This window comes from Diabrotica undecimpunctata, chromosome 4 (genome assembly GCF_040954645.1).
Source record: "Diabrotica undecimpunctata isolate CICGRU chromosome 4, icDiaUnde3, whole genome shotgun sequence".
NCBI classification, from domain to species: Eukaryota; Metazoa; Arthropoda; class Insecta; order Coleoptera; family Chrysomelidae; genus Diabrotica; species Diabrotica undecimpunctata.
Genome location: NC_092806.1, coordinates 77,082,570 through 77,110,196, shown reverse-complemented (window position 1 = coordinate 77,110,196; position 27,627 = coordinate 77,082,570). Strand labels below are relative to the sequence as shown.

Genomic DNA, 27,627 nt, shown 5'->3' with positions numbered 1-27,627 from the left:
ATGGAGAAGTACAAATTAGACAAGAGGATTTAAATACCTTCATTGAAACGGCCGAATCGTTGCAAATACAAGGACTCACTGGGGATAGAAAAGTTTTAAACGATAATAACATTATGGAAATTTCGGATGTAGGATATACTAAAAATGTAGAAGATTTTAAGCCAGTTTCTTTACCTGTGACAAAGAAACGACAACCCATAAAGAAGGAAGAAAATAGCGACACAGAGCAAAAAATGAGTATGGCTCTTACAATTAACGAATTTTTAAATATCGCAAGCAAGGTGTTGCCCAGCGAGTTTGATGGAAGCACAGGTAAACTGCAGTCATTTTTATATGCATTAGAACTCTTTGAGAAAATAGCGATATGACACGAGGAAACAGCGATAACATTAATAAAGACAAGATTAACCAATAAGGCCAGAAACCTTATAACTACAGAGTATACAATCCAAAGAATAGCAGCGGCACTGAAGAGAGAAATGAGAGGCGATAGTTCGAAGACGGTAATAGCTAAGGAGAGATGCACAGGTCTATGCATCTGAAGTTGAAGAATTAGCAGAACAGCTAAAAGTTGCGTACATAGCGGAAGGAATGCCATTGGAACTAGCGAAAAAATATACAACGGATACTGTAGTTGCAACAATGAAACGCAACGTCAATACAGAAAAAGCTAAATTAATATTCGAAGCATGTAACTTTACAACCACGCACGAAGTAATATCCAAATTTTTATCGATCGACGCGACAGAAGATAGCACACAAGGAAGAGTGTTAAATTACTGGAACAAATATGATTTTAATATAAGGAAAGAAGGTAAGAATGTCATCATCATCATCATCATGCAACCTCTTCTGTCCACTGCTGGACATAGGTCTCTCCCATTTTTCGCCACTCTTCACGGTTCTGTGCTTCTTGTTGCCATTTCTTGGATATTCATCTAATGTCGTCCATCCAGCGTGTTGGTGGTCGTCCTCTGCTGCGTTTGTCTGCTCGTGGGTGCCAGTCTATTAGTTTTCTGGTCCATCTTGAGTCTAGCAGTCTTGATATGTGACCTGCCCAATTCCATTTCAGCTTGGCTATACGTTCGACGACATCAGTGATACCTTTTCTTTTCCTTAAGTCTTGATTCCTTATTTTGTCTTTTTTTGTCACGCCGAGAATTAATCTTTCCATGCGGCTTTGTGCCACTCGCATTTTTAGTGCTGTTGTTTTTGTGAGCGTGAGAGTTTCTGCTCCGTATGTCATAATAGGCAGAACGCATTGGTCAAATGTCTTCCTTTTCATAGCTATCGGGATTTGCTCTTAAAGATGTCTCTTAGTGAACCATGCGCCGCCCAAGCAAGTCTTATTCGTCGTTGAAATTCGCAGGTCTGGTTATCCTTGCCTATTCTGATTTCATGATCAAGATATATGTACTTTTCTGTCAATTCTACCACTTGATTTTGGACGATTACGTGTTCGCTGGTGTTCTTCTCAGCGAACAGGTAAGAATGTAATATATGGATATTATAAAAATAAATTCGAAGGAAGAAAAGAATATAAGAACAAAAATTATAGAAATATAACTGAATATGATAGACAGGATACGAGGATATATCGTAATAGATTTCATGGAAACAGAGGAGAATGGCAATCACAACGAAGAAGAAAGAATAATCAATGGACACAGGTGAGATGCCACAGAAATAGAGGCACAGCGGGAGCATATTTCGCAACGCATGCGAATACGAATCCAGTGCCTGAAGTAGTTTTTTTTATCAGGAATGTAGGCAAACTTGATATGGTTCGACCTTAAGGGTTAGAACCTACGTCAAGCAGAAGGCTGCTAAGGGGATAAGCTAGGGTGGTACTTGAATCCCAACCCGCTAAGAGTCCTGCGGCTCCAGCACGACAATATAGTAACTACATAATGGATTAAAATTGCGAAAAGAATTTGGAATTATGATTTTTTTTAATGAAGTAAATGGAAAAATTATCGAAAAAGAAGTTCATCACAATGAAGAACGATTCCCTACAATTATTGTATTTATATGCAAGGGAAGAAAAGATGTTGAGTAAATTAAGTACGCACACAGGCCGAAAAATGATGAATCAGATTATTTTGAAAAGTATATGTCAATATTAATACATATTTGGCGAAATTCATTTCGAGATCGAACCGAAAAATAGAAGAAACAGTTACAATAATGGAGAAACAAGAAGTTGCGAAGGAGTTTACAGCAGTAATAATAGATAAACTGAATAAAATTATGTTACCTATAGGAATCATAAATGTAAATAATCCAGAAATATAAATTAGAAGTTTTATTCCGAAGATACAAAACTGGGAAAAATAGATATATTTTATATGGATGAATAAATAGGATGTATATGCATAGTACAGATATAATTGGAAATACTATTTCTGGAACGGATTACGGAGAAATGCTGAGAAATATGTGAAGAGATGCGACGACTGCCAAAGGCATAAGCACTCAATCATAAACAAAGAACCCACCATCACATCGACAGCCACCAGCGCATTTGATACGATATTCATAGACCTAGTGAGCCCATTTGAGATGGATGAAAATGGAAACAGATATATATATATATATATATATATATATATATATATATATATATATATATATATATATATATATATATATATATATATATATATAAGAAGAAGTAGTCCAAAATTTTTTGACTAGTTTGGAAAAAATATCTGTAAATACTTTTTTCTTTTTGGGTGTGGTAGTCAATAAAAATACCAATACCAATAGTACGCCTTAGCAAAGCTCTATTTTTTATTGACTTCTTTTCATTGCGCCGTCTCCTTTCGAAGGTTGGCGATCCAAATGGCAATTGTAGTTCTGGAAACTGCTGCGCGAAAGATCTCTGCGGATGAGCGGTCGAACCATCTCCTCAGGTCTTTCAGCCACGAGTTCTGGCGTCTTCCTACTGATCTTTTGCCCTGTACTTTTCCTTCCAGTATAACTTGAAGTAATTCATATCTTTCGCTTCTCAGCACATGACCCAAGTATTGCATTTTCCTCTCTTTGATTATTCTTAGTAATTCTTTTTGTTTACACATGCGACGAAGTACCTCAACATTAGTAACTCTTTGTACCCATGGAATCCTCAACATTCGTCTGTATATATACATCTCAAAGGCATCTATTCTTTTTTCTACTTCGGAGTCCATTGTCCAACTTTCACAGCCATACAGTAAGACAGAAAAAACGTAACATCTGATCATTCGGATTCTAAGCTGTAGACTAAGGTCTGATCTTGTAAAAAATGTTTTAATGCTCATGAATGTTTTCCTTGCTTGTTCGATTCTTGACAGGATTTCTTTTTTTGGATTACACTGACTATTGATATTTGATCCCAAATATTTTATGGAATTTACCTGTTCTATTATTTGACCCTTGGCATACACCTGTACGTTTATTGGTGTCTTTGAAAATACTAAAGTTTTAGTTTTGGAAACGTTTAGATGTAAACCGAACATTTCGCTGTGGTGAACTACCGCATTTATTATATTTTGTAGTTCTTGTGCGTTGCTTGCTATTAAGACGGTATCATCAGCATATCTGATGTTGTCTATGCTGATTCCGTTAATCTTAATTCCGCCTTGGACCTCGTCTAATGCTTCTCTGAATATAGACTCCGAATACAAATTAAAGAGTAGCGGTGATAAGACGCAACCCTGTCTCACTCCTCGTCGGATTTGTATGTCTTCGGATGTTGTGTGCTCTATTTCAATTGTTGCCGTTTGGTGCCAGTATAGTTCTGAGATAATTCGCAAGTCTTGTTCGTCAACTCCAGTTGTTCTCAGAATTTCGGTCATCTTTTGATGGTTAACGCAGTCAAATGCTTTTCGATAGTCAATAAAACATGCATATACATCCACATTCATGTCTCTGCATCGTTGCGTTAACACATTTAAAGCAAAAAGAGCCTCTCGTGTTCCCAATCCGTTTCGAAATCCGAATTGAGTGTCACTCATCTGGAACTCGCACTTCTTGTAAATTCGTGTATGGATAATTCTGAGAAAAGTTTTAAGGACATGAGACATCAAGCTTAATATTCGATAATCATCGCATTGTGAGGAATTCGATTTTTTTGGTAATGCTACGAATGTTGATTTTAGCCAGTCTGTTGGTATTTTACCTGTGTCATATATCTTATTGAATAGTGCTGTTATTAAATCTAGGCTTTTACTTTCGTTATCTGCAATTAGTTTAAGTATTTCGACATTGATATTGTCTGGACCGGTGGCTTTTCCATCTTTCTGAGATTTTACTGCATGAATCACTTCTTCTTTGGTTATTTCTGGGCCTTTTTCATTTATTCGATTATCTGTGGATGGTGGAGAACAAGGTCTATCGTCGTCAAAAAGAGTTTGTATGTATTCTTTCCATCTCTCTAGTTTGTCTTCTGTACCCATAATTATTTCGTTATTATCATTTTTTAATATTGTTGCTTGTCTCTTTTTGTGTCTACCTGTCATTTCTTTTACTTTTTTTGTGTCTACCTGTCATTTCTTTTATTGACTACCACACCCAAAAAGGAAAAAGTATTTACAGATATATATATATATATATATATATATATATATATATATATATATATATATATATATTTAATATATATATTATATCAATGGTATTCCGGGTTTGACTCCGCGTTAAATGTTGTTGGTTTTGATAAAAACCATTTTGACGACGTTTCGGCAAGATCTCACTTGCCATTTTCAAGTCTCTCTGGATGGTCTGCTTCTTGTCGATGTTCGAGTGGAAGTGAAAATGGCACTCAATGTACTTGAAAATGGCAAGTGAGATCTTGCCGAAACGTCGTCAAAATGGTTTTTATCAAAACCAACAACATTTAACGCGGAGTCAAACCCGGAATACCATTGATATAACATACAGCTCCCGCGGAAATATCAAAACTAACATATATATATATATATATATATATATATATATATATATGTTATATGAGTAAATATTAATATTGAACTAGCTTAAGTTCACTGACTTCAGATTTCATCATCCCATTCCCATAGAAACCGCTGAGCACGCAGTAGAACTTTGTACGAACCGTTGGCCAATATTCATGGGAACAGCGATTCAGCACTTCATACCAAACCTATAAATTACCATTTTCAGATGCCGAACCACAGCTGCAACTTCGACCAGTCCAGTTATTGTAGTCATTTTAAATTAATTTTGTACTATTTATTGTGTAACAGATAAAGTTCTTTTTTAAAAAGTTAAATACGTAATTAGTGATCTAACAATTGGCGCAAAGTCAGTAGGATCCGGTTAACGTTGCTAGAACACGTGTATACTCACTGGCAGCGGCGGATTCTCATCCCTTACGGAAGGAACACCTAGTGAAGCCCCTGGTAGCCGAGCAGAGAGAACAAGACAACTCTTAAAGAAGAAAGCATCTCCGAACAACCTCACTCCTGTAATCTACGGAAGGAACACCTAGTGAAGCCCCCGGTAGCTGAGCAGAGAGAACAAGGCGTCCCGATGTTCTTCTGTATGTAAGTGGATTTTGAATGATCTCGTTAATAATTTTGTTATAATAATTTACGAAATTGACTATACTGCAAGTCAATTAATCAAGATATAAAAAAAATACAAGTTGATTATCTAATATTTGAAATTATTGATATTTCTTTACATACTATTTTATACTGATATCTTATTGACATATTTTTCACTTGCTATATTTTTGGTATATTTATTATGATACATTTTTGCCCTTTATATACCACTACATTTTTTTTTCTCCCTTATATACCGATACATTTTATACTTCTCCATACTTCTATTTTTCATTTTCGTTTAAAAATATCTCTAAAAATGCCCGAGACACGTTCCCAAACTCAACAAGAAATAGAACCATATAAGCTTTCGGAAATATTTTCCCTTATTCCAGAATTTGAAGGCGATCCGATTTCTCTTTCTACATTTTTAGATGCGTGCGACTGTGCTTTTAAAATGGCCAGAGGCGATCAGCGCGTTTAATTAACGATTCACGTAAAAAATAAACTTAAAGGTAAAGCTGCACAGCTTATTAATTCTAGAAAACCAATTTCTTATACAGAAATAAAACAAGTACTAAATCTACATTTCGGAGACAGTAGAGACCTGACCTCCTTAATACAAGACTTACAAAGACTAAGACAACTATCTAACGAATCTCCTCTAACTTTCTTTAACCGTTTACAAGTTCTGAATACAAAAATGCACGCCTCGATCCAAGTAGCAAATTTATCCTCAGATCAAAAAACTGTCCAATGTGACTTAATCGATACCATGGCCCTAAACACACTTTTAACCGGTTTAGAACCTCGTCTAGGGCAAATTATTAGGGCTAGTAATCCAAAAGATTTCATTGAAGCAAGCAATCGTATTAGACGCGAACTTCAATTGTCATATTTTGAAGAACAAAAATCTAATTCTAGATCAACTATTCCTAAACCCTCTCTACCAATGAGAAGACCCTCATCTCAGTTTACAAAATGTACAAATTGTGGCCGCATTGGTCATCTAAATAGTGAATGCCGCTCTTCACGTTTCGTACAGCTAAACCAAACTTTTTCTAGGCCACACGGTTACCAAAACCAATATAATAATGGACCTAACAACTATCAAAACAATCAGAACCCTAATAGGAATCAATATTCGTCCAACAATCCAAATTTCAACCAACAGAGACCTTCCTTTTCATCTCAAAATCAAAATCAAAATCGTCGATCTGTTATTCAAAGAAACCCAAACTTCCAAAGAGCACATGTTTTAAACGAATACCCTGATGAAATGACGACTAACTATTATACAGACGGTTACTATACAGATAATTATTATAATACCGATAACTATGAAAACTATGAAACAGATTATTATACAGAAAACAATCCACAAACTGATAACATTTACGAAACCAATAAAATCCTGATAATTTTGTTATCAGGATTTTCTTTTACTTCAGAATCAAAATCATCCTCCCAATCATACGAACCCCTCAACGGATATTACGAATATCCAAGAACAAATTCAAGCACTCAACTTGGACAACTTTCATCCGAATCTTAATTTTCCCGAACAGACATTCATGTAACCCCATTTCATACAATGAGTTCCAAAAATTTATATTACATTAACGATGCTACCAACACTTTTAAACTTTTAATTGACACAGGTGCTGGAATCACTGTTTTCAAAGAAAACACAGCACGCAATTAGCATAATTGATTTCCTGAAAACGTTACTATTCAAGGTATAACCGATCAAAAATTGTTAATAACAGAATCTGTCCTAATTCCCTTCACTGACGATAATCCTCACAAAGTCTTTATTTTTAATTTAGACATTAATTTCGATGGTATAATAGGCCTAGACTTTCTAGATCATTATGAATGCGTAATAGATCTCAAATCCCGACAGTTGCATACAAATTTTAAAACTGTCACCCTTCACAAAGTAGCACACGAGACAAACACACCTCCAAAACACCGACACACCCTACAGAAACAAGACAAAACGAACCTAAAATAAAAATTAAATCAGATTCTAAACAGGAATCAAATTTAAAATATCAAAACCCTATAAATGAAAAATATACCATCGTAAAAAACCGAGATCAAGACAAAAATCTTGAAAGACCGGAGAGAAAACGAATAAAAGGAAAAAACAGAATTACCATTGACAGCCGGACCGAACAAATATGCAGACTAAAATGCAACTTATCAAATACAGATGCCATATTATCAGCTCAAGAAATAGAAAAAGTTAGATTACCTCATGCATTAGTCCATGTAGATGAAAATGGAGAATTATTAACTTCCGTACTAAATGCTAATGCTATGCCGAAGACAATCGAATTTTCAGACATTTCAATCGAACCTTTCAAAAATTCGGAGACAATCCTATCCTACAACGGAAATGATTTTGAAGAACCCGTAGTAGATAGAACACGAATAATTAAAGAACAACTAAGAATTGATCATCTAAATTGCGAAGAACAAGAACTAATTCTAGATGTATGTACTGAATACGCAGATATATTTTATGTCGAAGGCGACAAACTGACCTTCACAAACGAAATCAAGCACAAAATCGAAACAAACAACGCTAAACCTATCTTCACTAAATCCTATAGATATCCTCAAATACATAAGGAAGAGGTAAAGACGCAAATTAATAAAATGTTAGAAGAAGGAATAATCCAGAAAAGTGTCTCGCCCTGGTCGAGTCCAGTCTGGGTCGTACCGAAGAAATTAGATGCGCCAGGAAAACAAAAATGGCGAGTTGTTATTGATTATCGAAAACTCAACGAACTCACAGTACAAGACCGTTATCCTCTACCACAAATATCAGAACTATTGGACCAACTAGGAAGATGCTAATACTTCACAACACTAGATTTAGCGTCTGGATTTCACCAGATTGAAATCGAGCCACAAGACATCCAGAAAACGGCCTTTTCCGTCGAAAATGGACATTACAAATTTGTTCGCATGCCATTCGGACTAATGAATGCTCCATCTACTTTCCAGAGAGTAATGGACAACATCCTCTTAGGAATACAAAACGAAAGATGCTTAGTGTATATGGATGACATAATTATCTACTCACCCACTATTCATGATCACATGTCACGACTAACAGAAGTTTTTAAAAGGTTATGAAAAGCAAATTTAAAAATACAGCCAGAAAAGTGCGAATTTTTAAGAAAAGAAGTATCATATTTGGGCCACCTTGTAACAGAAAATGGTGTAAAAACAAATCCAGTTAAAATATCTTGCATCAAAAACTTCCCGGAACCAAAGAACACCAAAGAAATAAAATCATTCTTAGGCTTAGCCGGTTACTATAGAAGATTTATTCCAAATTTTGCCAAATTTCTAAACCACTTACGAAACTACTTTAGAAAGACGTACTTTTTATTTTTAATTCTGATTGCAAAGAAGCCTTTAACGAACTCAAAAATATTTTAACTTCAGATTCAATACTTATATATCCCAATTTTGAGGAACCATTTTTACTAACAACTGACATTAGTGCATTCGCGAGCCGTTCTATCGCAAGGCCATATTGGAAAAGATTTACCCATAGCTTATGCCTCCAGAACATTATGCGGTGCCGAAACAAAATATTCGACTATAGAGAGAGAACTATTAGCTATCGTATGGGCAGTCAAACATTTTAGACCATATCTTTTTGGCCGAAAATTCACCCTGATTACCGATCATCGACCCCTTACATGGCTTTTCTCGATAAAAGATCCCGGAAGCCGATTAGCGCGTTGGCGCCTAAAACTCGAAGAATACAATTATAAAATAGAACATCGCGCAGGAAAAATAAACAGAAATGCAGATGCCCTCTCAAGGATAAAGATTAACCATTTCAAGGATTGTGCAAACTTTCAATCAAAAATCTCATTACATGCATCGAATGAAGATGACACGGAAACTCAAGAAAACGAAGACGACGATGAAGAAAATATAGAAAAAATGTCCGAAGAACTTGACAAGTTTATCGAACTGTATAGAACTAAGTCAATAATCGATTATTCTAAAATTGAAACATCGTTTGATCCCGAACGAGTAATATCACACTTGTTTCTTGTACTTTTTGCAAATAAAGATCAATTCGATGAATCAAACATATATTGTGTCGAAAATAATCTCGAACTACCTATCCTAGAGATATTTTCTTATATTTTTACTGACAAAGAATTAAAATTAAGAATCTGTCAAAATATAATTAAAACAGCCAGCGAAGACGAAATCCCTCAAATTTTAGATCATTACCATTGTGGTAAAAACAATTTACATCGAGGAATAAACGAAACTGTCAGAAGAATAAAGCAGAAATACAATTGGAAGAATTTAACAAAAGATGTAGAGAAATTTGTAAAAGCATGTGAAATTTGCCAAAAAGTTAAGATTTGCAGGAAAAACTTAAGTGGACCACTAGTCATAACAGAAACTCCAAGAACACCATTCGAAAGAATAAATATGGATATATTCGAATACCCTACTAGGAACTACGCTTTAACTATTCGTGACGAATTGACAAAATTCACGCAAGCCTATCCTTTGGAAGACAAAAAGGCAGTAACAGTAGTCAAGACACTCCTACTCTTTTTTCAACACTATGGAACACCACTAAGAATTCATTGTGACTGCGGTCGAGAATTCGAGAACGCTATAATCAAAGATCTATGCGAATTATACGACATCAAACTAACATTTTCTAGTGTTAACCATCCACAATCTAATGGATCTGTAGAAAGATTTCATGCCACACTCTCAGAAATGATTAGAGCAAATCAAGCCGAGAACCCAACCGATCATCCCTTCACTATACTTCCTTATGCAATAATATGCTATAACAACACAAAAAATAAGACCCACGGTTTCACACCATATGAACTTATATTTGGGCACACTGCAGGCCGACCAGCAGAAACTCTATACAGTCAAAAAACACTAATGAGTAAATATATTCGAGACCTGAATAATCGCATGGAATATTTTTACAAAGTAGCCAGAGCAAAAAACAGAAAGACAGAAAGAAAAGGCGAAAGTAAGATTTGACGAGAATATTTCAGAACGAAGACCTGATTTTAAAATTGGTGACAAAGTTTACGTAAAAGAATCCCAAATTAAAACAAAATCGGGTAATCTTTTTAATATACCTTTCGAAATTCAAGAAGTTTTTACAAATTCCGCAATTATCCTTAACCCCAAAACTAACCAAACCTCTAAAGTAAATTTTGACAGACTAAAACCTTATTGTGAATAATTTTCCTTTACAGATTCTATGGACTCCTTTCTATCGTCCAATCCCAAATTCTCCTCACTTCAATTAAAAATACAATTGGAATATTTTTTCATGAAAAAGGAACTATACGAATATCTAACGACAAATGGACTTTACTTGTTTACAAAGAATTATTCCCTACGAAAACTACAATATCCAACAATGGCAGAATTTTGGAAAACCTATTAGAAAAATTTATTAACGTGGATACACCGAGAAAACTTGCCTTTCAAGCCGAAGTACAGACACATGTTAGTCTGCTAAAACAAATGTCAAACTCCGTTAATTTAAAATATAAAGAAATAACCTTTGACACAGTACCTTATAATAAACGCCTAAAACGCGGTTTAGTAAATGGTATTAGAACAATCTGGAAATCTATTACTGGAAATTTAGACGCCTCTGATGGCGAATACTTTAATAAATGTATAAATAAGATAAATTCCGATGAAACTCAAATTGAAAATCTCCTAAAAAATCAAATATCTGTTACCACTTCAGTTATAAGAACTTTCAACACTACAATTCAAAAATTGCAAATAGACGAAGAAACTTTTAACAAAGACTTAAAAACTATCGAGACTACACTTCTGGACATTAATAATGACATCTCTTTTTACCAAGCACAATTACAAATACTAGATTTATGTGAGTCCTTAATGAAAAGCTACGTATTTTTAGAAAATTATTTAAATGATATACTAAATTCTATCACATTTTCTCGCCTGCAAATTCTACATAGTTCTATTATTTCGCCCATAGACTTAATGGACGCATTAAAAGAAATCTCACAGTCATTACAAAATAACGTATTGCCTCTACCCACTTATATGTCAAATATAGCTCAGTATATTGACATAATAAAACTGCAAGCTTATCAGCTTGATTCAAAAATTGTTTTTATTCTCGAAATTCCGTTAGTTGATTCCAAAATATTCACCTTGTATCAATTATATTCAATACCAATATTAGATAATCAAACTGGTTTTCATCATATACTTTCAACTGTTCATAAATACATAGCGCGAGATGATGATTCAATTTCATATGTCTTACCCATGGACACCGAAAAATGCAAACAAATCAGTCAAAACCAAAGAATGTGTACAGACATTCTTCCGTATCCCATAGACACAGATGCTATATGTGAAGCCCAGCTTTTGAAACCTCTCAGCAACTTACCAAAAACTTGCCAGATGTCCATGCTCTTGGCACAAGGTTACAATGTACAAGAAATTGACCGAAATTTATGGTTACTAACCATTTCCGATCCATTACCAGTAACAATCAAATGTGCAAGATAAGACGTCACTACACAAATAATCAAAACAAATTCAATCTTAAGATTAATTCCCGGATGTATTGCATTCATCGGCAGTACCAGAATTAATGCTAGAGACCAAATTGAGAAATATACAAATATCACGTATAGAAGTCACCCAGTTAACGTACCCTACAGATGCTGTGACCATTTTGAGACAAAGAGTCACCTATCAAAATTGAAACCACTAAAACTCAGTAAGATCAACGTAGATGACTTAAATATTGCACAACACAAATTTGACCAATATTCAGAAGAACTGGACCATATTATGAGCCAATCATTCATTGAGGAACATCTACCCTTATTCACTATATCAACCTTATCCCTGATTATTATCCTAGTTATCTTATACCTTTTCTGCAAATACCGAACCAAAATATTCCCAAAAATTGCAATCTCCTTGTCCCAGGATCAGCCTCCAACTTCATTACCACGCAGAAATTCCATTAGACAGAAACTTCATGGCTTAGCCTCCTTCAGAAGAAGACCCAACGTTCAACAAGAAAGCGAAGCAGAAACACCAATTACTCTGTAAAAGTCAAAGCAATGGCATTGACTTTTCACTAATAAGGGGAGCTGTTATATGAGAAAATATTAACCTTGAACTAGCTTAAGTTCGCCGACTTCAGATTTCATCATTCCTATAGAAACCGCTGAGCACGCAGTAGAACTTTGTACGAACCGTTGGCCAATATTCATGGGAACAGCGATTCAGCACTTCATACCAAACCTATAAATTACCATTTTCAGATGCCGGAACCACTCTTAGCTGTAACTTCGACCAGTCCAGTTATTGTAGTCATTTTAAATTAATTTTGTACTATTTATTGTGTAACAAATAAAGTTCTTTTTTAAAAAGTTAAATACGTAATTAGTGATCTAACATATATATATATATATATATATATATATATATATATATATATATATATATATATATATATATATATATATATATATATATAATAATATATATATATATATATATATATATATATATATATATATATATATATATATATATATATATATATATATATATATATATATATATATATATACAGGGTGGTCCTTAAGTAATTGTACAAAAAGAAACAGTAGATTCTACACTTTAAAATATTACGATTTAAGCCAAATTGCTTTAATAAAATGTTGATTTTAAGAAAGATACAGGGTGTTAAAGTGCAAAATTAAAATTTTATTTTTTGCTATAACTTTCATGTTTGTAAACATTTATGTATAAAAATTTATAACTGGGTACTTTTAAATATGAGAAATTATAATTTGATGCACACTTTGATGTAACTGATAGAGGGCGCCACTTATGCCAAATATGTGGTATAAATCTGCCCTTAACTTTTTTGCTCTTTAAGTTACCTGTATTTGGGATAAAACCTATTAAAGAAAATTTATTTTAACAAAAAAAAGGTATACTTGTTAATAACTTCAAAACTCAACAGTTTTCGAGATAATAGCATTTTAAAAATCAGCTGCATAATTCTGATCCAAGGCAATTACTCCAGGCAACGAAGAAAAAACAGACAAAAACATTAATACTTCTGAATTTTGGTATAAAATACCTTTAACTAAAGTTAATAAATAACGAAATATTACATAAAATAAATATATCAGCAGGATAATTAATAATAGGATTTGACAATATAACAGAATAATAGGATTTTACATCAAATAGTTTACGTTTTATGTTAAATTAAAGTCATAATCAAAACATTTTGTTTACAAACCAAATGAATAAATAGTTAAACTAAATAACTTAACTTTTTGTCAAAGTAATTGTTCGATATGTCCTCCATTTTCTTTAATTTATTTGTTAATATATTCCATAAAAGATCGTCTCATAATAAATGGCATCATTGGTTCTAAAGAAACTGCTGCAGTATTTATTTCTTCCCAAAGTTGGTTGCGAATGTTTATGGGATTCTTATAAAGATGTTGTTTTAATGCGTCCCATACACCAAAATCAAGTGGATTAAATTCGGGGCTACGTGGTGGCTATAATGTATAATGGATGAATATATTATTTTGGATACATAACCAAATCTTATGGTATATTATGGAACTACATCTTATTTGTAGCAGAAGTTAAATAATCTATTAAACAGTGATGTATCTCGTTCATTGGTTACTTATATACAAACGGAATAACCTGTCTCGATGACATTACTTATTTATATGATTAGGTTACAGCTTACGAGTAACTATAATTACATCTCGAACAAATGGAATATTATGATTTACTAGCGAACTAATATTATGCTGAACTAAATTGCCTGTGTGTTTACTATATTTATAACAATATTGGTTATTAGGACAACGATGATGTTTTTGTAAAAATGCTGAGTCTTTCAGGTTAGATTTGTAGCAAAAGTATTATGAAATAGGACACATATGTGTTATTCAATACCTGTGCTCTAGTTTCTATTTGTCCTAATAAAAATGGGAAAACAATTTACGTAATGAACAATAAGTATTCTTTTCTGATTTTTTATGAATTAAATAATTATATTAATAACTCACCACATTGCCAAGGAATATGACTACCATGACCAATTTAACGTTAAGAAAAGTTGTATTTAAGTATGTTCTAACTGCCTTCCCTCTAGAATGTGGTGGTGTACCATCTTGCATAAACCACATATTTTGGGTTTTTAGCATTTTACAATAGAGAAAAAGTAATACAACGCCATTATAGAAACTTAAGAAGCGATAGCAAAGTGAAATTGTAAACATGATGACGGCCAACGTCTGAATACGGATATGGCACCTAAAGAAGAAGATGAAATATCTTTTCTCCGATAAGACATTTAGCACCCATAACAAAGACCTTTGTGATGTTACATTATCATCTTTGAGTTGTTTTAATAAGAATAAACTATGAATTATGCTTATCTACAGGTATTCAGTGCTTTACCGCACAAATATCAAACTAAGAATTATTGTGCAGCTGACTTATAAAATGCATTTATCTCGAAAATGGTTGAATTCTCAGGTTACTAACAAGTATACCTTTTCTTTGTAAAAATAATGTATCTTTAATATTTTTTAACAAAAATAGAGCTAACTTAAAGAGCTAAAAAGTTAAGCGCAAATTTATGCCACACATGTGGCATATGTGGCGTCCTCTATTAGTTACATTAAAGTAAGTATAAAATTATAATTTATCCTACTCAACAGCATCAAACTGTAAATTTTTGTCCAAAAATATTTACAAACGTAAAAGTTATAGCGAAAAATAGAATTTTAAATTTCCATTTTAACACCCTGTATCGTTCTTAATATCAACATTTTATTAAAGCAAGTTGGCTTAAATCGTAATATTTTAAAGTGCAGAACCTACGGTTTCTGTTTGTACAATTACTTAAGGACCACCCTGTATATATATTTACGTACAATGTGAATTAAGCAAATACATAGAAGGATACGTAATGCAGAATAAAGAAGCCGAAACAGTAGCCAAATCATTGGTAGAAAAAATTTATTTTGAGGTATGGAGTACGCAGAAAAATAATAGCAGACCAAGGCACAGAGTTTATGGCTAGAATAATTATTAAGGAAGCAATACTTGGCATTGCTGCAAAAACAGTCAATGAATATACTTACCTACTCGTAATATATAAATAATGTACTTTTGAATGCGAATAATATATAAAAATATATTTAAATGAGTATAATGTGTAAATATACTTTTAAGTTCGTACAATATTTAAAATGTGTATAACATAAAAAAATGTTGGACTGTATAGTAGTTAAACCAAAGAAATAGGGATAAATGAATAAATGGATAAAACGGTAAAACTTTATTCTCACGTAAAAGTGATTAATCGTGTATACGAAAAGTGAAAACAGAACTATTACTTGGTACCAAGAATTAATATAAGATTTTATCATTATAAATTTTTATTTAGTATGTAAAATATGTAAATATTATTGTAAATATTATGTGCACATAATAGGGGTAATATATAATATACTCTAAATAATTTAACGCAAGGTAAATAACGTAGGTAAAATATTAAGCTAATAAATAACATAAGGCATAATGAAGGATAATAAATAGCATATTACAAGAGAACAATCAGGGTAACCTTATAATATGCTGATATTAAGTTTTTTTACTAAATATAAGGAAATATGTACCAAAAATTTGTATATAATTCTATAAATATGTATATGTAAATAGTATAGAATAATATAGAATGTAAATAATATATGTTTGTACAGTAATCAGTTGATAATGACACTGACACGAAAATTTTTCTTCTTTTGGAAGGCAAGAGTAAAAACAGTTTATGTAAATTGATCGAAAACGAACAGCACTCAGAAAATTTTTCTTCTGAGGGATAGGGATCTAACGGGAGTTAATTAAGCATCAGATCTAAGTAACCCAATTCAGTTTAAAAATTTTAAATCCTTTTAATAATATCAATAATTGCTTATTGCTAAATGCGATTGTTTGTGTATGACATTGAAAATATCGGTGTAACTAGAACACGCGCTGACCCAGTGAAATTTGCAATGTAATCAAAAGCTTGGTTGATATTGTGTACAAATTATATTAGTAAAACATTATTATATAAACAAACGCACGTGAGTTAAATAGCTGAAAAATAACGGAAGTAGATCATTAATTATTATTATTAAGAATTAAGAATTAAGAGTGAACAGTTGAAGCTAGTGTTGTCATCCGTCAACTGGGTACTCTCTTTGTTATAGTACTTAGAGAACCAATAAAGTAATTATGAGTATCCAGTGAGTTCGAGTTAATCAACCCCATGCAGGGATTAAACTACCCCTAGAGTTCTACTATATGGAACTCTTGTTGATGGAAGCAATCCCATAAACATTATAAGAACATACAACATTATTATAGCTCTACAAGAAATGTATTATATTCCCGTTGAACTGACTAAGCGTATATTTGCCATTTATATAATTTAGAAAAAAATGGGTATTGGGATTTACGTTTAGAACGCATAGCTGAATATTTGTTAAATAAATTCTATGAGTTTTAACTTTTCGTTTAAACTCTAAAGTAATAAGAAATTCTGTTAGAGATGCTGACTCTAGGAATATTCATGGATGGGCTCCGTCTTCACGTCGAGCTCCCACTTAACTCCAACCCAGTCCCTCCTGTACCCAAGTACTGCGGCAAGTGCAGCCAAAATGGACACACCATTGCGAAGTGTCCACAAAAGCAGTACAGGTGCCCGACTTGTGGTCAGGACTACAAATCCACAGCCTGCCCTACTCTTCAAGCCCCCAAATACACTAACTGCCAAGTGCCCCCGCAGAAAATAAATCCCGAAATCCCCCAGGAAACCCAACCGATCATAGCCATTAAGGACTTTCCTATACCTAAGACTACACCCAAATCCGTAGGATATTGGGAATGTGTGGATATTATCGTTCGTCGGTTTGTTCCGTCTTATTCTACCTTGTTATCCCCACTTTCAGATTTGCTTAAAAATAGGAAAAAAGGCCAAACTATTACATGGACTTCAGAACTGGATAAAAGAAGCTCTTACTAGTGCTCCTGTCATGACGTCTCCGAATTTTAAAGAGCATTTTTATCTCACGACAGGTTGTTCCAACACTGCTTCAGGTGGTGTACTATTTCAGATAAAGGATGGTTCGGAACGACCAATAGCTTATACCAGCAAAAAACTTAATAAAGCACAGAAAAATTATTCCACCACAGAAACAGAACTTCTTGCAATTATTCATGATCTTAATGCCTTTCGGTACTATCTTGAAGGTTGTAAGTTCACTATCATCACGGATCATAGTTCTTTATTAGGGTTACATTCTATGAAAAATCCATTACAGCGTTTGTCCCGTTGGATTTGTAGGCTTTCTGTATTTGATTATAATATTGTGCATCGCAAAGCTAATGGTGTTGTAATTGCAGAAGCGTTGTCACGAACGTTCGATATCAATCTTTTAGATCTGTCTACTTTATTTCCAGATAATTGGTATCGAAAGATGATTCATAATGTCACCCAAGAACATAGTAGATATCCTGATTTCAAGGTGGAAAATAATATTCTTTATAAACATGTTATCAGTCCTGTCGAATCTCCATTGGAAAATAGTAGTTCCAACAGCTAATAGGGATGAGGTATTGAAAACCTTTCATGATGATGTGACATCAGGTCACTTTGGTTTCTACAAAACATTTAGTAAGATAGATGAGCTATATTACTGGTCTGGTTTGCGCAACTCAGTTAAGAATTACATCTCGAGATGTACAGCCGGAAAAATGAAAGATTACTCATGAAGGATCATATCAATCACTTATTTTGTATTTGCTGTCTTTTTCTATAAATAACAAATGTTTGTTATAGAAAAAGACAGCACTTATCTTAGAAGTCACTAATCAACTTTCCTCTCTTATGTTTAGCCACAGGAGCACTCTTGTGACACATAACAATAGAGCCTCCACTCCTTCTTACCTATGTAATGGACAGTTCGTTAAGTGCTGTTAACTGCCAAGGTATTGCGAGAAAACTCCCTTTCATCAAGCATATGCTACAGAAATATAATATACAAATTCTTGCCCTCTTTGACACCTTCTTCAAAACTGACCCTATTTTCCCAGGATACTGCACTCTACACCGCCCCCGCAGTCAATTATCACGTGGTATTGGTTTCCTAATCAAATATGGTATTTCCTTTTCCCCTTACATCATCCCCACACATATTATCCTAAATGATTAAGACATCCTGGCAGTGGACATTCACTTCGATAACAACACCACACTCACACTAGTCTCTTATTACAAACACCCTTTTCAATCCCTATCCGAAGCATTGCTTGATTATGTCTCCAGCCAAATTTTTCAAAAATATTTGTTAGTTTTCTCAGGATTCGAAAAAAATGAATGCATTTAAAAAGCATTGGCCTGAAATTTTGCGCCTACGGCTCTTAAAACCGATTTTCGTAAAAAAGTAACTATGATTGTTTAACAGTAGTTTCAAGTAAGAGAGTACCTACATAAACAAACATAATGGCTATTATCGTTTATGTGTATATTTATTGAAGTGAAAGAAACTAATGAAGGATATATTTATTATAACTTGAAAAATAAACTCTTCTTCTCTTCTTCTACTTCTTGGAGATCTTTCGATCTGTTTAATTCTGAAGCTGCCTCTGGTTAATTTCCTGGGAGGTAGATTGCCAACTATCCCTCCATCTTTTAGGTGGTCTTCCTGGAGGTCTTGAACCCGGCGGGTTATTTTCTAGGGCAATTTTTGGGAGTCTATTCTCATCCATTTATCTTACATGACTGTACCACATCCTTTTACGCTGCCTTCCCCATCTTACAATATCTTGAATTTTGCACTGCTCTCTAACGTTCGTATTTCTCACCCTGTCTCTTTTTACCCATTATTGTTCTTAGGGTTTTCATTTCGGCAACCCAAAAATAAACTAAACAATACAAATAGTAAATCGTACTTACATTTACATTACACGTTATTATTAAATCGCGGATCGTCTAAATACACATTTAAAAACATAAGTTTGTCTACTTTACTTCTCGTTAACCGTGTTGTTCAGCAGTCAACAGTGCAAGAGCCGTCCCTGCACTGACCACAGGGCGCATGCATCGAACACTAGCGACAACGACAGAACGACACCACGCGTAGCTGTAAAGCAGAAATAAGACATTCTTTTTTGGTTTTGTTAATTTTAAGTTTTTATAAAATTATTATAATAAAAGTGTTAAAGTCAGAATAAATATTTTTTATACAAGGAATACAGTCCACAATACTTCTGAAGGCTCAGAAATAAAAACTTTACTCATGGTTCTTCGAGCCGGATTTTATCAACAAGCAACAAGTGTTAGTGTATTTTTTATCGGCAAGTGAAAAAGTTAACATGGCATGGTATGTGGTGAGTACACATTTTTCATTCCTATAATACCTATCCTGGAATAAGAGAGATATTAATTTGTGTCACAAGGTTATTATAATTTCGGTTTGTTAGGATTTATTAATAGCAAGCTTTAAACTTTATTGATATTATACATAGTCGATGCAATGGATCAGTTAACAGTTTTAAAAAGAAAGCGTGGTATCTTTAAGGCACAAATTACAAAATTTGATTCATTTATAAGCAGTTTTACTCACGATAAAATAGTAGAATTACAAGTTAGGGTTGACAAATGCAAAGAATGGTGCAATGATTTTGATCAAATACAAAGTGAAATTGACTTATTAGACACATCAGAGGAACAATTACAAGAAAGGTTAGATTTTCAGGATGCATATTTTAAACTAATAGCCTCTGCAGAAATTATATTAAAGAATGAAGTTAATTTAAACGATACTATAGCAAACTCAGGTCACAATACTAGTTTAGATCGAAATAGCTTAAAAAATGTACGGTTACCACCACTGGAGGTTCCAACTTTTAATGGTTGTTATCAACATTGGTTAGAATTTAGAGATAGTTTTACTAGTATGGTCATAGAAAATTCTGATTTAAATGATGTTGACAAGCTTCACTATTTAAAAAGGGCTTTGATAGGGGATGCCCAGGATGAACTGGAGCAGCTAAAAACTACTAGCAAAAATTTTACTATTGCATGGCAACTTTTATCTGAAACATATGAAAAGAAAAAACTTATTGCACGTGGTCATATTGAAGCTATATATGAATATCCAAAAATAACTCAGGTAAATAGTTTAGAATTAAAGAAATTGTCAGGTTGTATAAAAAGAAATTTAAAGTCACTAGGTATGTTAGGTTATCCAGTTGAACATTGGGATGTTCTTTTACTTTGTACCATAGAGAAAAAGCTTGATTATTACACAAATAAGGAATGGCAAGAAAAGGGTCCAGTTAACGAATTTTCTACGATACAGGAATTCTTAGCATTTATAGATCATAAAGTACAACACTTACAAAATTCAGAAGGGGATAAACAAGATATAGAGCAAATATCAAAGGAAACAAAAAAAAGGGTGCAAAAAATGACATTATCAAAGTCATTCATTGCAACGTCCAAAAAATGTGCACTTTGTAATTTACCGCACTATTTTTATTCATGTAAAAAATTTCATAATTTATCAGTGTCAGCTAGAAGACAAGAGGTAACAAAATCAAAAGCATGTTGGAACTGTCTAAAGGATGGACACTTAGTACAACATTGTACATGGGGAGGTTGTAAACTTTGTGGAAAACGACACAATACTCTTTTACATAATATGGATGGTAAATTTATAAACAATTCTCATTTACAAACAAATGCAACTCAACTCAACGGATCAAAGGTTGAATCACAAATTTGTAGTATATCTACCCAGAAAGAAACACACACACAGGGAAATGGCATATCTAATCAAGGAAAGGAAGTACATATTCAGAGACAAGGTGCATTCCATAATAATTCAATGGAAGGTACATCTCAATTAAACTTTTTGGGTCAGACAGGTTTTTTGGAATCACATTCGGGTGATATAGGTCAGACATGTTTTTTAGAATCACATTCGGGTGATATAGGTCAGACATGTTTTTTAGAATCACATTCGGGTGATATAGGTCAGGATTCAATTAATTTTTTAAATCATTCTAAGCAAGGTATATCATACAGATTAAAAACTGATATTTTACTTTCAACGGCCTTAGTATATATGCAAGACAAATATGGAATTTTGCATGAATGTAGAGTTTTATTGGACTCAGGTTCACAGTCAAATTTTATATCACGTTCATTTTTTGAAAAATTACAATTACGGGCAGATAAGGTACACATTCCGGTTAAAGGTTTAGGTCAAGGTATAACAAACATTTCTCAGGCATTAAATGGGACACTTTTATCAAAGTTTAGCAATTATCAAACAAATGCATTTTTATTGGTAATTGATAAAATTTCTGACAATTTACCAACTTCGGATTTAAACTTGGATTTTATAAATATTCCTAAAAACATTGTACTTGCAGATGAAACATTTGGGGTTTCAAAACAAATTGATGTATTACTGGGAGCATCAGTTTTTTGGCAATTATTATGTGTGGGTCAGATAAAACTTGGCAAAGATCAACCAATTCTCCAAAAAACTAAGTTGGGATGGGTTATTTCAGGGCCAGTTAGTCAATCAATTAAGGTTAGCAACAATTCAGCATTTCAGTTATTGTGATATAGAAGACTACAGAGTATACTATTCAGGATCAGAAAATGGTAAATATGAGAATGGGGTTGGAATTATCACGCATAAAAGTATAGCCAAACAAGTCAACAACTTCATACCAGTGAACGATAGAATCCTCCTGTTACAAATAAATACGTCACCGGTGAACACAAACATCATACAAGTCTACGCACCCACAGCAGACCATGGTGATGAAGAAATATCAGAATTCTACAAACAAATAAGCAACCTTATAAGAGATATACCGAGACACGAACTCCTTATAATCATGGGAGATTTCAATGCAAAAATAGGTAACGGAAAAGAAGGGCAACATATTGGTCCACATGGATTAGGAGAGAGAAATCAACGCGGAGAAACAATGAGTATCTTTGCAGCTGAGCATGACTTAATCGTGCTAAACACATTTTACAAACTACCGCCTAGACGCCTGTATACGTGGAAATCACCTAGAGACAACGGAGAAGACGTTATTATTAGAAATCAAATAGACTATATGCTTGTTAACAAAAGATATCGAAATAGTTTCAACAGTATTAAAACCTACCCAGGCGCTGATATTCAATCTGACCACAATCCTTTAGTGGGCGTGTATAGAACTAAGTTAAAGAAAATACGCGGAAAAACTGTAAAAAAACATGAAATGAGAAAACTGAAATGTAGCGAAGTAAAAGAAATAGTCAGCAAAACATTAAATAGAAAATTTAAAGAAATCGATAATACAACGGAAAGCACAGAAGATAAGATAGAATCCCTTAAGAAAACAATAGACGACATTAAAGACAATTTTATGAAGAACGAAGAAGGTAAGAATAAGACATGGATGACGACAGAGATTCTGCAACTAATGGAAGAAAGAAGGAAAAACAAGAACGATAACTCCATGTATAAAACATTACAGCGAGAGATACAGAGAAAGATCAGAGAAGCCAAACAGAAAGAACTGGAGAAAAAATGCCAAGAAATCGAAATTCTCCAAAGTAAATACGACGACTTCAACGTGCATAAGAAGGTAAGAGAAATTACAGGTAAATGTAAAAACAGAAGAATAAGTAAACTTGTTAATGACAATGGAGAGATAATCGTGGACAAAGAGAGTATCAATGATACCTGGAAAAATTACATAAGAAATTTATTTTTTGATGAGAGAGAGAACCAGCCCCCAATACCTACGGAAACAGGACCACCTATACTAGTGGCAGAAATAAGAGCAGCCATAATATCACTAAAAGAAGGTAGAGCTCCAGGACCAGACGGAGTACAATCTGAATTTCTTAAACTTCTTGATGATGAATCTTTAAGAGTACTATGTAAAATCTTCAATAATATCTATGACACAGGCAATATCCCAAAAGATTGGCTATTTTCAGAATTTATTACCTAACCAAAGAAACAGGGAGCAAAAAAGTGCGGAGAATATAGGCTAATAAGTCTAATGAGCCATACATTAAAACTTTTTCTTAAAATTATACATCGTAGAATATACAAGCTATGCGAAGAGAGAATACAAGACACACAGTTTGGATTCATGAAGGGCGTAGGTACAAGAGATGCACTGTTTAGTCTACAAGTATTATTTCAAAGATGCAGAGATATGACTTGCGATATTAACACCTGCTTTGTGGACTACCAAAAAGCATTTGATACAGTTCAACACCAAAAAATGATGGATATTCTAACAAAAGCCCAAATGGATGATAAAGATCGGCGTATAATACAAAATTTATACTGGAACCAATCAGCCACAATAAGAACGAATTTTGGAGGTGAACCAACGGAAATGATCCAGATTCTACGAGGCGTTAGACAAGGTTGTATACTTTCACCTATATTATTTAATCTATATTCAGAGGAAATATTTAGTGAAGCCTTGGAAAAATGCGAACATGGAATACTTCTAAATGAAGAACGCCTAAACAACATCCGTTATGCAGACGACACCGTTATTTTTGCAGACAGTTTGAACAGTTTACAGCAACTGATAAACAAAGTAAATGAAGTAAGTGAAAGATTTGGACTTCAAGTAAATATAACAAAAACTAAATTTATGATCATCAGCAAAAATAAAGTTAGAGACGCTCAACTACTTATCAATAATACACCAGTGGACCGAGTAAAACAGTATAACTATCTTGGAACAACAGTAAATGAACAATGGGATCACTCACAGGAAATAAAATGTAGAATAGAGAAGGCTAGGAGTGCATTCAATAACATGGCCAAACTCTTTAAAAGCCACAATCTTAATCTGGAGATAAAAGTAAGGCTCCTACGATGTTATGTCTTCTCAATATTGTATTACGGAGTTGAATCCTGGACACTAACTGAAGCAATGGAGAAAAAACTTGAAGCCTTCGAGATGTGGCTATACAGGCGAATTCTAAGGATATCATGGACAGACAAGATAACCAACGAGACCGTATTACGAAGAGTGGGCAAAGAAAGAGAGGTGATGTATACCATTAAAAGGAGAAAGTTGGAATATCTCGGACATATAATGAGAAACAGCACTAAATACAGATTACTGAAGGTAATCCTACAGGGTAAAGTATTGGGAAAGCGAGGAATTGGGAGAAGGAGAATATCATGGTTGAAGAACCTGAGGAAATGGTTCTCCACAACAACAACGAATCTATTTAAAGCATCAGTCAATAAAATAATTATAGCCAGAATGATTGCCAATATTCGGAACGAATAGGCACTGAAAGAAGAAGAAGAAGAACAATTCAGTGGTATGTAATTTTTCGTCTAATGTTTTGGAAAACCAAATTGAAAAATTTTGGTTAATAGAAGAATTTGTTGCAAAAAAGGTTATGTCCAAGGAGGACATTTATTGTCAAGAGTTGTTTGAAGCTAGCACGATTAAAAATGAAAACGGTCATTTTGTTGTTAAATTACCAACAAGGTCAAACATTTCTGACTTAGGAGATTCTTATAGTAATGCACTAAAAAGATTTCAATTATTGGAAAATAAATTAAATAAAAATTTGGAAATGAAAATTAAATACCATGAGTTTATGCAGGAATATATCCAGTTGGGTCACATGTCAAAGGTTGAAGATAAAACTGACTTCAATTCAGAAACACCCAACTACTACCTTCCACATCATGGAGTTTTAAAGGAAACGTCTTTAACTACAAAATTAAGGGTAGTGTTTGATGGGTCAGCTAGAACTGACAGCGGTTTGTCATTAAATGATGTTCTAATGGTCGGACCAAAATTACAAGATGATTTAATGTGCATTCTTCTTCGTTTTCGAAAACATAATGTAGTTATAGCTTCAGACATCGAAAAGATGTATCGACAGGTTTTTGTTTGCAAAACTCAGCAAAAACTACAACAAATATTATGGAGGTTTTCGGATGAGCAACCAATTGAGACATACAAGCTGAAAACGCTAACATATGGGACCGCTCCAGCAGCATTTTTGGCTATAAGAAGCTTACAACAATTAGCTCATGAGAATCAATTGAACCTGCCTCTAGCTTCCCAGGTGATTTTAAAGGATTTTTATGTTGATGATTTGCTTACAGGAGGGAGTTCAATTGAAGAAGTAAAATCATTAAAGGATGAATTAAATAATATTTTGTGCACAGCAGGATTTTCACTTAGAAAATGGGTATCAAACAAACCTGAAATTTTTGATGAGGATATTCAAATAAAGGGAGACATTGAACATTATCTTGCAGATGATGTTACAACAAAAACATTAGGGCTTTATTGGAACTCAAAGATAGATTCGCTTCAATATAAAATCAATTTTTCTAATTACACAAAGGTTAGCAAAAGAACAGTTCTGTCTTTAGTTTCACAGATATTTGATCCTCTTGGACTAGTAGGGCCAGTTATAATTAAAGCTAAATTAATAATGCAATCACTATGGCAATTAAAATTAAATTGGGATGAGTCTTTACTTTTAGATTTACACACAGCTTGGAACCAGTTTAGGGAATCAATTGCAGATTTGGAGAAAACTCACATTAGCAGGCAAGTTTTGTGTTCTAATCCAATTAATAGACAATGGCATTGTTTCAGTGACGCTTCAGAGTCTGCTTATGGCGCAGCACTCTACATTCGGTCACTGGATCAAGGTGGTTCTTGCTTAGTTCATTTATTATGTGCGAAATCAAGGGTAGCAACCTTAAAAACAATATCTTTGCCTAGATTGGAATTGTGTGGTGCTTTATTGGCTGCCAAATTGGCATCGGAGGTTATCGCAACAATAGGTGTTAGCTTTGATGAGGCACATTTTTGGTCTGATTCAATGATAACTCTTTATTGGATTTTGGGTGAACCGTCACAATGGAAAACCTTCGTTGGAAATAGGGTGTCGGAAATACAAAGGCTTTCTAATGGATATAGCTGGCATCATGTTGACCCGCATGATAACCCAGCCGACATAATTACACGCGGATATGAACCAAAGTTATTAAACACTTCAAAATTGTGGTGGAATGGGCCATCATGGTTAGCTTCTCATAAATTGTCTTGGCCTACTAAGCTTTGTCAAATTCACACATTTCTATCATACCTGACCAGAAGGTAGTTCAAACATTTATATCAACTGTGCAATTTGCTGAAATTTGGAACCGATTTTCCAGCTTAGCTAAATTGCAGCGTGTTTTTGCATATATACTTCGGTTTGTCACCAATTGTAAATCATCTAATAATAAGACAACGGGTCCTTTTACTGTAGATGAAAAAGAAAGAAGTTTTTTCTGTTTGGTATGTATGGCACAAAATGAAGTATTTCATCAGGAAATACAAACAATAAAAAAATCAAAACCAATACATAAATCGAGTAAAATCTTATCATTAAATCCTTTTCTTGATGATAAAGGACTATTACGAGTTGGTGGACGTCTTCAAAAGTCAGAATTGTCTTTTGACCAGAAGCATCCAATCATACTCCCGAACGGCCATGTATTAACTAAACTTATAGTGATATCGTATCATCATAAATACTTGCATGCAGGTCCACAAGCATTGCTATCAATAATTCGTTTAAAATTTTGGTTATTATCTGGACGTAGCACGGTTAGGCACATTCTGCATAAATGTGTTACTTGCTTTCGTGTCAAACCTACATTGCTTGTACCTCTTATGGGAGATTTACCTAAATCTAGACTTCTGCCTACAAGGCCATTTTATAATTGTGGTGTAAATTATGGGGGTCCCTTTGAATTGAAAACAAGCTATTTACGGAATTGTAAAGTAGTTAAATGCTATATATGTATTTTTACATGTTTTACAACAAGGGCTTTTAAAAAAAGGGGATGCTACCGAC

The 27,627-nt window shown here is 33.7% G+C and overlaps 2 protein-coding genes across 2 annotated transcripts; both read left to right on the top strand.

The window, feature by feature from the left end:
- The first annotated feature begins 591 nt into the window (after positions 1-591).
- On the top strand, positions 592-22,971 carry LOC140438725 (uncharacterized). Its single transcript, XM_072528371.1, has 4 exons — positions 592-814; positions 17,237-17,575; positions 20,217-21,689; positions 21,729-22,971. Exons 1-4 carry the CDS (start codon positions 592-594, stop codon positions 22,325-22,327), a joined length of 2,634 nt encoding a protein of 877 aa, XP_072384472.1. The 3' UTR covers positions 22,328-22,971.
- A 2,361-nt stretch (positions 22,972-25,332) lies between these two features.
- LOC140438724 (uncharacterized) lies at positions 25,333-26,886 on the top strand. Its single transcript, XM_072528370.1, has one exon. It carries the CDS (start codon positions 25,333-25,335, stop codon positions 26,884-26,886), a length of 1,554 nt encoding a protein of 517 aa, XP_072384471.1.
- The last annotated feature ends 741 nt before the right edge of the window (positions 26,887-27,627 follow it).